Consider the following 12,822-nt stretch of genomic DNA (forward strand, 5'->3'; position numbering starts at 1 on the left):
GTACTGACGGAACTCGCCCGTCGATCACACTGGAAACATTTAAAGTAAGTTAGACTTTGTTTTTTTTGGTACTTCTCCTACTTGTGTTCAAAATATGATATGCTATGACTGCATGGATAGCTGAGTGGTTGACGTCACCAAACCAAACCCACTGTGCGTGTCGTGTTGCGGATTCGGTCCCCGCGTAGGACAAGCATTTGTGTGATCCACGAACGCTTGTTCGGAGTCTGGGTGTCTTTGTGTGTGTGATTTGCATGTTTGTAGTCTCCCCCGCGACACAACGATTGAATTCTTTACTGTGTGAGCTGAGTCCTTATTTTAAAGAAAGATGAAAAAATATAAGGTTATCTTGATACTCACTGGAATATAGTTGGCAGAGCTGTGACGACGAATCTACCGCTGAGCCCTGGCGACTTGGTGACGTCGACACCAGCTGTCCTCACGCCCAGGGCCTTGCGGGTAGCGCGGGTGGACAGCTCCCTCCAAGCAGGCGACAGGTCCTTGCAGGCTGGGCACCATGGCGCGTAACTGGAAAATAATATAAACTTGTTATTTGTAATTCATAAAGAAAATGGGAAAACTAATAAATACAAATCTCAATTGTGGGTGGATAAATGCGTAGAAGATGAGTACAGTTATGTTACGGACCTAGAAGTAGCACCTGGATTACGAAACCTAGTACAATAATAAAATCGAAGTAAAATACACTTTAATCTCACCATCTACAATATAACATTGGCAAAAGACCCTCGAGAAGATCAGATATAGTTTTCAGTCAAATTGAAAACAACTTCGTTTAGAAAATTCAGCCTAGTTACAAAATAGCGTCTATTTCATCATCAGCCTAGCCTTCTTCTTCTTCCAACTACCCGAAACGACTGTCAAAGATGTATTAATAAAGGCCGGGCCCCAAACTTCTTCGTGTCTTCCGAAAAACGAAGGAACTTGTAAAGGCGTAGGTAGATATCCATCTACGGATTGACCATATCGACTGGTCAACTTGTACAGTTGTAGTTTAGCCACGAGCTCTCTTTAGCTATTAATACCAATGTATGTATTTACAAAATCTAAATGGTTCTTCAAGAAGCATTTCGGCTAATCAAATCAAACAAGCAAGAACTGGTAACCAAGTCTAGCCTGTATCAACATAAGCTTTACAACGTTAGTATTGACTAAGAAAACAACAGTTATACGAGTAAACATAGCATCATATGGGTAGGTATGATATCGATCGAAGTCTGTTCGGTTCTCACGCAAATAATTCCGTTACGTAATGTTTAAGTGGAGTCTAGATCTTTCAAGATAGATGAAGATTCATGGGAACAGGGAAATATTTAATTAACAGGGTATTTGACAAAAAATATTTGATTAACAGGGTAATTGACAAAAAAAAAATGATTAGTCCATCAGACAGACTTAAAAAAATATTGGATACGGGTTTTTTCTCTTATTTCGTAAACAAAAAGGGGAGACAGTGATTCAAAATCTCGTGTGACGTCACTTACCAGTACGCATTTTACTAGCAAGTGATGTTTTAAGCCCCCACTACCTTACTTTTAAATATGTATAGTAATAAAATAAAAAATACTTAGGTATTCAATATTTTTTAGAAATCTGACGGATACACATATTTATATGTATTATTACACTTAATGGAGAGGCCTATGTCCAGCAGTGGACTGCTATAGGCTGAGATGATGATGATGATCAGACTTAAGTCAAATACCATATTAGGCTAAACAATACTTAACGGTCAACGGTGGTCAAAGGCGACAGTTCGTCTCGTCCCATCCCCAGCTCGTGATTAAGGACTCCGGGTATAATAGAAACTAGTGAAGCTATCCCGATATGATATACACTTGAGTATCATTGCAAAAAAAATTTGAGTTGTATCATTTACATGCAGTTTAAATAACAGCGCAGGAGTCAGGGTTCATGTAATTTTCATGTCAATAAAGATTTATTATTATTATTTAAGTATGCATCCACACGAAAGGTACTATATAAATATAAGCACAAGCTTTGCTTACTTTGTGACTAGATGGTGTTGTGAGAAAGTTGTTGTATATTATTATTATGCTAATACATCTCCCACGCGAATAAGAAATACGTAAGGTAAACAGTTAAGCACCGTGGTAAGTATTAAATAGCTATCTCCACTTTGACAGTAACATTGATATTGACCTAGGTTTGACTTTAGGCACTTGGCTGATGCAAATTTATTGAATTGCAGACAAAACAAATATAATTAAATACGATATTAACCTTATTTGTAGACATTGACGGTTAGCAATTTAACCTATCCTTAGTAATAAAAACCTTTAAATAGACAGCCAGTAAAAGCAATTAATGTAAACTTTAACGATAGAGGTAAATTATAGGTGTATTAAATAAATATAGCCAGTTTGTTTTGGAGTTAATCTCAGAAACAATTATTTCTCAATCTCATAAACAAAATTTAGCTACGTATAGCCAATAGGAGCGGAAACATCACGAGAAGTTCTATTAAATATGTAAATGCTAAAAAAGTCTCACAACGTTTAAGTAGTACGAGAACTTATTTTAAATACTAAGAACTATACATAACCATGCGAGCTATTCTAATTTTCACTACTGCAACGAAAATCTAACAAAATCTACACCATGCAAGAGTGCAAAGAGTATTGGTATTTGGTAATCTTTCAATATTTTCCACTGGAAGATTCTAGTGGGTATCATGGGAATTGAACGGCGTCACACAATGTTCGGAAGCGGCTGTGGCCACGTACAACATGTATTGTTCCATATGTATGCGCCACTGTAAACAGCTGTTCTGTATCTACGTGAAACATTTTTTGAGATATAATTCGTGTTATAATTAAGTGGGCTTTTTTGGGGCGCGCGTTAAAAAAGCGTTCAAATAGAACAAATGCATTTCCAAGTGCATGTTCATACGACTATTCCCTTTAGCGCCCAACGCCCAGCGCTCAAAATGTAACTCTACTCGATAAAAAAGCGTCGCGTTTAAAAAGCACGGACCTATGAACAAGTACTTGGAAATGCATTTGTTCAGATGTAGTTATTAAGGGTCTGTCACTACCAACCTCCTCAAAGGAGCGTGTGTCCAAGAGGATTCAAAAGCCTTACCAAAAACTAATACTAGTTTTATTCTGAACTTTTTAGTCAAAATCGTTAGAAATAGCGTTCGGTGCTGAAATTAGTCCCGGATAGAACTTGCACATGCGCCATACCACGATACCTACACCAATAAGTTAGCTATCGAAAAAAACTAACTTCAATTAGGGTATTTTTTGTCCATTAAACATGGTAATGGTATCAAGAACAGTTTTTGTTAGTCTGGTATGTGCTTAAGAAAGTGCGTACACGAGGCGACTCATGTCTGCAATACCCAAAGAATTCAGAGACCAAAGAAATATAATAGTACGATATTCCTTATGCTATAGTCGCATATGTTAAGGATTTTCTAGTTGCGAGATTTAATAAGACCAACGGAACTTATGGAACTAAGGGAAGACCGAAACCTCTTTAGTGAATGATGCTTAAGTAAAGTAAGTAAAGTTATCTGTGCTCTAGCCAAAAGAAAGGGGTCCAACCATCTTTTGAGAATGTTGCTGCAGTAGTTTTTTATCTTTGCTTTGTCTGAAAGCTCCGAAATACGCTTAATATAAAAGGCTTCGGAAGGCACGTTAAACTGTGGGTCCCGGATGTTATTCCTACAACTTTGACAGTCGTTACAGGTAGTCAGAAGCTTGAATAAAAAAGTCTGACAGCCAGTCTAACCAAGGGGTGTCGTGTTGCCCAGGTAACTGGGTTGAGGAGGTCAGATAGGCAGTCGCTCCTTGTAAAACACAGGTACTCAGCTGAAACCGGTTGGACTGGTAGCCGACCCCAACATAGTTGGGAAAAGGCTAGACCGATGATGATAAACAGGCTAACTGCTTAAACCCAGGAACTGAATAAAGTAAGCAATCGAAAACTTGCGTTGGCTCATGTAACAGCAGTCTTATTACTTGTAGTTGAAAAAACATCCTATAAAAGGTGTGATTAAAATAATTATTCAATTTGCCAACTCAATTGTCGTCGTGGTATATCAGATATAGCCGATTCACATTTAGTTTTTGCTACTCAACATATCAATTCCATATAACCAGTTTTGTGGTTAAGTAATTTTTAGTTTAATAAGGAAAATATCATTAATTGGACATTAGTGGAAGGTTCGTTAACCTCAGACGTTACTTGTCTGGGTATTTTAACTTGTATAGATAAGAGTTGTTATTAGTAGTCTCTGTGCAGGTGTAAGTTATTTATGTTAGTAAACATTTTTATCACTATAAATATATAAAACAGGTCATATTGGCTTCTGATAACAATGTATTATCTACTGCCTATAAAACCAAGGCGAAAAATGAGTTATGCCTATCAAAGTGATATTTATAAATAAGTTGGATGGATGTCTGGAAGACATTGCTATTAGCAATAAGACTGCCATTGTTTATTTAACTGATGTAATTCCTATGGTGTATCATAAAGACTTATTTATTCTTTAATACGGTGAATGTTGTTTTATATATACTCTCCTAATTTGCTAAGAAAATAATGCAAATCTTAAAACCTTCAGGAGAAATGCTGGCACAAAGTCACTACCTTTTTTTAAGTTCAGACTGTAGGTAATGTGCCCAATAACAATGCCAACAGGGACTACAAATTGTACATGAAAAGTTTCACTACCTAAGATTGCATATTGTTGAACGCAATAAGGTATTTGAGTACTAAATATATAAATAAACTCTTTTGTTAGGTGAATCTACATTATTTCGTCCCTAACACACAAGAATGGTAACAATGTGCTTTATCTTTTTCCAGTTGGTTAAAAACAGTAATATGAGGTGTCACATAACTTATTGTTTATTTTTATACAAAGTAACAAAAGCAACTCTTCCTCATTTATTCAGTATTGTATTGTATTACTGACAATAAAATAACATTGTATTTTAACTACATTTTTGGTTTAGTTAGAAAAGGAAACCTTTTTTATTACTGTATTGACTTATAGCAATGTTTATCTTTGTTGCTATTTTCATTGATTATCTAGAAACTTCTATTTTAAATGACAACATACATTAAATCAGTCATTTAAGGGTCATAATCGTCTAAAGATAATATAATAGAATGTGTAAGACGTATGAATCAACTCTAGATATAGGACTTATGCAAGTTGCATGACTAAGTATGAAAATTAACATTTATGTATGGATGAATGATGTAATTTCATTCTGGCTGCCTGGCTACTTTCAAAATGCAGGGTGACTCATGTTGTATGGCTAATTTGTAACAACCTGTTTGGTGTTGTTTCATCACACAACATTGAATTATAACAGGTAGCTAAATATGTAACAGGTAGGTTTACTTGTTGTTTTTCATAAAATTGGTCTATGTATATCAATTTATAGTTTTAATTTAAGTTATTAGGTAAACACATGTTCTATTGTTAAGTTAATGAATATAGCTATAAACAATAAACTTAATTCAGTTTTCATATGCAAGTTTTAAAAAAAGTTATTTATTGGAAAACAGTGGGTTTAACTGAAAAATACAATATTTACTTGCTTATTTTGTAGGAAGTTAAGTTAGCAAGTAAAATATTTTAAAAGCTAAAAATAATATTTCATTATATTTTATGCATTTACATTATTTTGGTGATAAAATACCTATTATGTTCCTCGATAGTCATACAAACAAGGTGATTAACATTTTAATAGGGACCTTTTTAATTTCCAATAAAGTTCTTATACGATTATTTCTACTTATAAAACGATAGCATGGGGTTCAAACATAGTCATGAGCGGTTTTAGACAAAATGGAAGCTGAATTTTACATGCAATACACAATTTATGCAGAGGTTTAGACACCAAGACTTGTACCAACAATAGACAATGCGTCACACTTTTCAAAACGGTTCTTTTACATAGACCTTAGCGACCTTGTAGTGGTTATTGAACTCTAACCGAGTGGGTTGTACCACACGAAAATCACACCATAAACAAACTAATTCCACAAAAATATCTAAGAGAAAATCAGTATTACAGCTTTTCCTCACGATCCCAAGGCTTATTTGAACAACCAATACCATAATTCACACCTAAATAAGCGAGAAAAAATCTGACACGTTCTCGTAAATTGGTCGGAACCGGCTAGCAAAAAGAATACTTACAACTCGACCATCCATTCTCCTTCAAGAATTTCCTTCCAATTGTCTTCATCTAACTCGCGATTGGCACTCACAAAACTAGTAAAACAACATAATACAAATGAGAAATAAAGGAAAAAATGTAAAAATTGCGGAACCGTGTGTACGCGCGCCATGTTTGATTTTGATGCAATGTTGCCAATGCGCAATCGATTGCTTTGCTACTATTAAGGATAGTGTGGTAAGCACTTTTAATTGCAAGGTTTTGGTAGATTAAATTATTACTATTTTTTGTAGGCCAACGGTTTATTGTTTATTCATATTTATTATGAATCAAGTAACGAACTTGATAGCGTACATTTTTTGTTAAAAAAATTATAGCAAAGCAGCTGCTGCCATCTAGATAACAAGGAAGGAACGCCAATAGGAACTCTCTCTATAGTTGCGACAAGTCAGGTATAGATGTCGCTAGCTGTGTGATTTCAGTTCTTATTAGACAACTTACTATGTTGTATGTATGAAGTACTTGCTTTACTTGCCACTACCCTGATAATAGTATTCAAGCACCTATTTCTTTTTACCTACTGTTAATTTGTAAAAGGTGATACATCTTTTACGTAACGCCGTGTTAGTTACGACACCTTCAAGAGGGAATTTCATACCACTGACTCATATCTTAAATGGAAAAATCTGATATTAAAGCTTACCCACTTAGTTGATGAAGCGTCAGTTCTGGCAGGGCACCATCACCACTCGATAGGATTTGAGTTTTATGACTTCGCTCATAACAGAGTCGGACGCATCTTCCCTCCGATGTGCAAAACCCTAACTCATTAAATATGATTGATAACGTAAAAGAAAGGAGGCTCTTTGCCATGTAGTAAGACGACGACATGGCAGAGAGCCTCCCTTCTTTTTGCAGCTTCTTTTTATTTGGGAAACTGTCACAATTCCGTTGTGCATTTTATTTGACTTATAGTTATATAAAAAGTGTTCTTGATAATAAGTGGTTTAAAAAATATTATTCTACTAATGGTAAAAGATTTTCAAAATCGATACATCAATATACCTCCCGAGATTGATACCTGTAACTTTACAAACTACCAAACTTTACCCTTTTATATTTCCTATTTGGAGACAAATAGAGTACCTACGTATCGAAAACGAAAAAAATACTATTTCTAAATAAAGTATAAATTGTTTTAAAATACTTAAACAGTCCATTGTCGTGTCGTAGCGGTGTCGATGTCGCAGTCGTACGGCTTTGTCTACGATCGATCGCAAGCCGTCCTCCGTTGCTTGTAAGGTTATCTGACTAGCTAAAGATGATATTATTTTACTAAAGAATTGACGAGCTGATGTTTGAAGTAAAACTGCATTTCCCGATTCTGCTATTTACAATGGCCCATGAATGAATCGAAATTGTATTGAATTGGCATTATTCGTATAATTCTAGGCAAATTTCAACACAATAGGTAATTTTAAATAATATTCAGTACGGGGTGGAACATTCACGATGAATACAGGGAATTTCCAATTATTGTGTTGGCAAAATGCTTAAGAGAATAGGAATAATTTCAAATTGAATCTAATTGCCATTCATTCATCGGCCATTGTAAATAGCAGATACGGGGCCCTGAGCCGATACTGAAAAAACTGAAGAAATGTCACGTTAAATGAAAAAGTCTGATACAGAGTTATTGTGAGACTCAGTACATCTTTTGTAATAATTTACCTAACCTAATAGGGATGACGACAATTTTTTTTGCAGTGTCCTTCTTGTAGTTTATGTATAATAACGGATACGTTTTTTTTACTTGTCCCGCAAACAAAATGACCAAATTACAGTGAATGAAACTTACGCGTGACGTCACGATTGTGTATAAAATTTTACCATATCGTTACGTCACAAGCCCCCTCTCCTAAACTTCAAAGCAGTTAATCTTTGTCAATTCTAGTTTTTCTGAAAAAGGAAAAAATACGTGTCTCATACTTTTCAATTATCTAACTGAGGGACTAATTAGATTTTTTCCTTTTATACACAGTCGTCATCCCTATTATAGGCAATAGAATTATTTTGAGGTACTGGTGTAACTAATAAACAGAAGACGATTGAAATATAGACTCGTTGCAACTATTTTCATATTCATATAGGAAAATCCCTGCGAATTTTAATTGCCTTTGAGGAAAAAAAAGATTTTTTATACTAATCATGAGACAAAATCTTAATTGTTTTAGGATTCCCAGAATTTACACTATTCTTCTCATTTTTGTATAATTCATGCAGTGGATGCACCGGTCAAACCACTGGGCTATCTTTGAGGCGACACATAAGTTGTAGTGAAGTGAGAAACATCGCATATGCTAATAAATCCATGAAGTGTACGCTGATACATCCAGAAAACATGAACTCTTTTTGATTGAAATACTTATAGATTTGCAAAAAATATTATGAAATACAGGACGTAAATAACTTGGTGATGTTAAAACAAGCAATGTTTTTAGGAAAATAAGTGACATGGTATAGGTACCTTATATATTTTACCTGTTAATTTTATAAGGGGTTTGAAACTTAACTTAACTTAACGACTTTCGATATCAACATTTCTCGAACTCATACAATCATTAAACCGCAATTAAAACAAGAGCTAAATCTTCTAAACTAGAATACTACAAATCAAACGCAACAAAAAAAAACCTTAATGTCTATGACATAACGCAACGCATGCATTTAAATAAATAAATAGATATCGATCAAATCCGCTGTGACAGTTGTCAAACTTCAAAATATTTTACGCGCGCTTTTTTGTTATGCACTATCCGTAGTCAGGGATGCTCCCAAGGGAATATTTTTTTTAAGGTTACTTTTATTTGAAATTTTGAGCCTTACGTTGTTACAGCAAGATGATGAGAACTTACTTATTGGGTTGAATACCGAAATAAGTTATTACTTCGTCATGTAAAGCACCTTCATCACCATCATCATCATCAGCCCATCTCAGTCCACTGCTGGTCATAGGGCTCTACACTCTCCTCCGTGGCACGCACCTGAGCATGATCTTCAGCGTTACTCCTCTTCTCCCTGGCTGCTGCCTAAAGAACATCATCGCAGCTCCAGCAGTCATTACCTGTTCTTAGAGAACGCGCAAATTTTAACATTATTGTCAAGTAAACTCTCCTATTTATACAGGTGTAAGCTAACAATATGTTTAAAATATCACAGTAGTAACGTAACGCTAACCACCTTTCTGATTTCATATTGACGATTACTTTTAAAACATACATTTTTATCAACAGACATAAATAAAATTTGTTATGAAAAGCGCCAACCCTACCGAGCTGCCCTAGTTTCATTCGAATTTCGAACGACGTCGTGTCTATGAGCGTTTTATTTTTTCAATTTTCAAATATCGAACGAATGGAAGCCTCGAATCGGTTGTTTATTTTCATAAGTATAATGGCATTGTTTGTGGACAAGATTATTTCGTATCTCGATCAAAGAGTATTTATTTTTATTTTCGAGTGTTTGATACGTAACAGAGAGTTTTTGTGGATGACAGTGCGTTTCTTACTGGCCGTGCGATGTGGTGATAATTTTTTGTAACAAATATTTTCTTTTCTGTTCGCTATTGTTAATTGCGAAGTATTTAGAATGTGATCATGTGTAAAGGTGTTCGTAGCTCCTAAATATTTTATGTTACTTATTATATTACTAGTAGTGCATGATCACAGTAAGACAAAATGTCGCTTATGAAGTTCATTCAAGTAAGTATATAATTAATTAATGATAAGTAGGTATGTCCAACTACTTATTTAAATTAATAATTAGCTTTCTTCTCGCATTATTAATCATGTAAAGAAATTCCAATGATATTAATACTTTTTATACCAGATCACAGTCTAATAGAAGCAAAGTTGTAAAAATAAGCATTAATTCTCCTCCAATAAATATTGATAGCCAAAGTCATTTGAAAGACGTTATAAAACAATTTGATCTGATCGGGCGCAGTCACGGGATTAACTTTGTGTGGTCTATGACGTGACGTCAAAATCTTTCAAAATCTCATTTTCTAAGGGTAGTTCGTTATATTTATCTATTTAGTAAAATAATAAAAAAAAATTTGTGTATAATTTTTAGTAAGTGTGGCGGGTTCGATCCCTGCGTAGGACCAGTCTGGACAAGCAGTTGTATGATCCACGAAAGTAGCTAGTCGTAATTCTGGGTGTCTTTGTGTATGTGACCTGAATGTAGACACAAATTCATGAATGCGGGAGTCGTTTAAGAAAAACACTTTAAAGGATCATTGTAGATAGGTTTTAGTTTCAATATTGCATAGCGACAAAATGTTGGTGATCGCAACTCTTTTGTCGCTGTCGACCCTTGGTAAACATTTATCATTCTAGATAGAAAACCAGCACATAAAACAAACAGTTATTTTAATAATTGAATTAACTTCCTCGCTGTTGAACAATTAGGCTGTTAGATTGTGAATACATGAGCTACAATTAATTAACGAAAAAAAAAGTACAGTTCAAGCGACGAAACTTTGAAGACAACAAATATGTCATAAAACATACCAAATTCAAATATTTAAAAACAAAAATGCAGTTCCATATATAAACAGACGAAGCTAATCCTACCAACCAGTACATTATTCGATGTTTGAAGTTCGAAATTCTAATCATAATTTTTGTTGAAATTCTTCAATCAAACATTAAGCCATTTCGTCGACGTACCTTCGTTTTGGAACTGTCAAACATCAACGGAAATGTGACACGATTGTCAGATTTTTTGTCATTACACGATATAGATGTGAGGTGGTGTTGCTAGGGTGTAGAATAATATCTCCCGGGTTTAACCTGAATGTTCTTTAATGCTAATTGCTAGGAGACTATTTTAATACATTTGACTAAAATTAGGTTGTAAGTTTTGTTTTATTTCGGCTGAATCTTGATGTATTCCAAGTATTATATGAATAAAGGGTATTTAAAGATATGCCAAATATAGCGGTTATGTTATTAGTGAACTAATGCAGTCATTAAACTCTCCTTCTTCAGAATATAGTTATACTCGGACTTAACTTCGCTAATCGCGAATTTTACTACATAAACACCCTTAATAAAAGGTAGACCCAGATCACAGTAAGTCTGGCAACACAATGCAAGTTTTTCATGCAGCCGCAGTTGTCAAATTAGACGGTGTGTTCGATATTTAACACTTTGACACTGGCAGCTAATCCTCCCGGTCACTCCTCTTTTTGTCGATGGTCTCAAGTGTCATGGCCGCTCTCGTATAATCCTTTTAAACGCGCGCTCTTATTAAATAACCTGTGTCGTATTTCTGTTCTTATATGCTCAAATTTTTATGTGAAAAAATGTAATCGGAAACTGAATATTTTGGTTTAATTAATTCAGAGAAAAAATGGACGATGAATCCTTGTTATCTGACTCTGTCTCATTTGCTGCAGTTTGACTTGGGATATTAAAGTATAGGTACGGGAATAATTCCTTCATCAGAACGTTATGACGATTAGAATCGAGTAAACATCAAATAAAAGGCAAAATAGAGCTTATAGGTACTTAAGTTTTCACCAATTAATGGTGTCAATTGACAAATTTGACAGGTGACAAAGTTCTATTTTTAGTTGGTACTTACCCATGCAGTCAGTATAGCAAGTATCCTTGAGCTGAATTTATCACCACTGAAATGCTGAATTTTGAAATTGAATAAGACAACATACTACACGGCTTACAGCGCATTCTCGCTTGAACTACCGCAACAGTTTTATTTTTAAAGGAGGTGGTGGTTTAGTCTTTTGTAGAATTAAGTAATCCTTGTAAAAATTACCAAGATTTTGCAATACGAAATTGGACAAGAAAACAACATTAGGTTTCCAGTATTGTAATGCGTACTGAAGCTAGGTTTGGCGATGGTACTCGAAAGAGCTGAAAGTTGAGCTTGACAGGCTGATGATGATCACGATGACAGATCGCCGTTTCTTCTCTCACAGAAAAAGCACTTAGGACGCGGTGAAGGGTGGGCGAAACTGGGTGCTGTCCAATTTAATCTGGCCTTCAAAAAGTGTTACTTAGAAGCCTAATTTGAATAAATGAATTTTGATTTTGAAAAATAAGATTTAAAAAAAAACAGGTTCCGAAAAGTATTTGATAAAATCATATTAATTTTCTGAAGATTAAAAGGATCAAATGGCGATGAAGACTAACCGGATGCAGCATAGTTAGGTCCTAGTGTTTTTCAAGTCGTGGGCCCCAATACAGTATAGCATTTACAATTACTGTGTTGGGAAAATGCTTAAGAGATAGTGTGACCCACAATTTAAGGTTCCTTCCGAAACACGGAGGTACTCGTTATGACATTGACACAGTTGAAGAAATGACACTTTCGGTGGCAGGTTGTACTAAACTCCTTGTTAGTGCCCATGCCGCAAGCCGTAGCAAAATTGAATAGTGCATCTACACAACCAATAAAAAGTTTACGTAAAAAAAACGATTGATATAAAATCTATTTTAATAAATTCTTAAAAGATGTGACATTTCACACGAATTTCAAATAGTTTTTGACTAGTCATACGTAACATTGTAAAGGAGGCTTGCCCGTCAAAAAATGGCTACCC

At 34.9% G+C, this 12,822-nt stretch overlaps 1 protein-coding gene across 1 annotated transcript; it reads right to left on the bottom strand.

The window, feature by feature from the left end:
* Nucleotides 1-8: 8 nt before the first annotated feature.
* LOC113507010 (thioredoxin-related transmembrane protein 1-like) lies at nucleotides 9-6,393 on the bottom strand (the record flags this gene model as incomplete). Its single annotated transcript, XM_026889867.1, has 3 exons — nucleotides 6,212-6,393; nucleotides 361-528; nucleotides 9-29 (listed from the first exon to the last, which is right to left on the bottom strand). Coding segments are annotated over exons 1-3 (341 nt in total), but the record flags the coding sequence as incomplete, so codon positions are not given.
* Nucleotides 6,394-12,822: the final 6,429 nt, after the last annotated feature.

The sequence above is a fragment of the Trichoplusia ni genome, unplaced genomic scaffold, assembly GCF_003590095.1.
Source record: "Trichoplusia ni isolate ovarian cell line Hi5 unplaced genomic scaffold, tn1 tig00000221, whole genome shotgun sequence".
NCBI classification, from domain to species: Eukaryota; Metazoa; Arthropoda; class Insecta; order Lepidoptera; family Noctuidae; genus Trichoplusia; species Trichoplusia ni.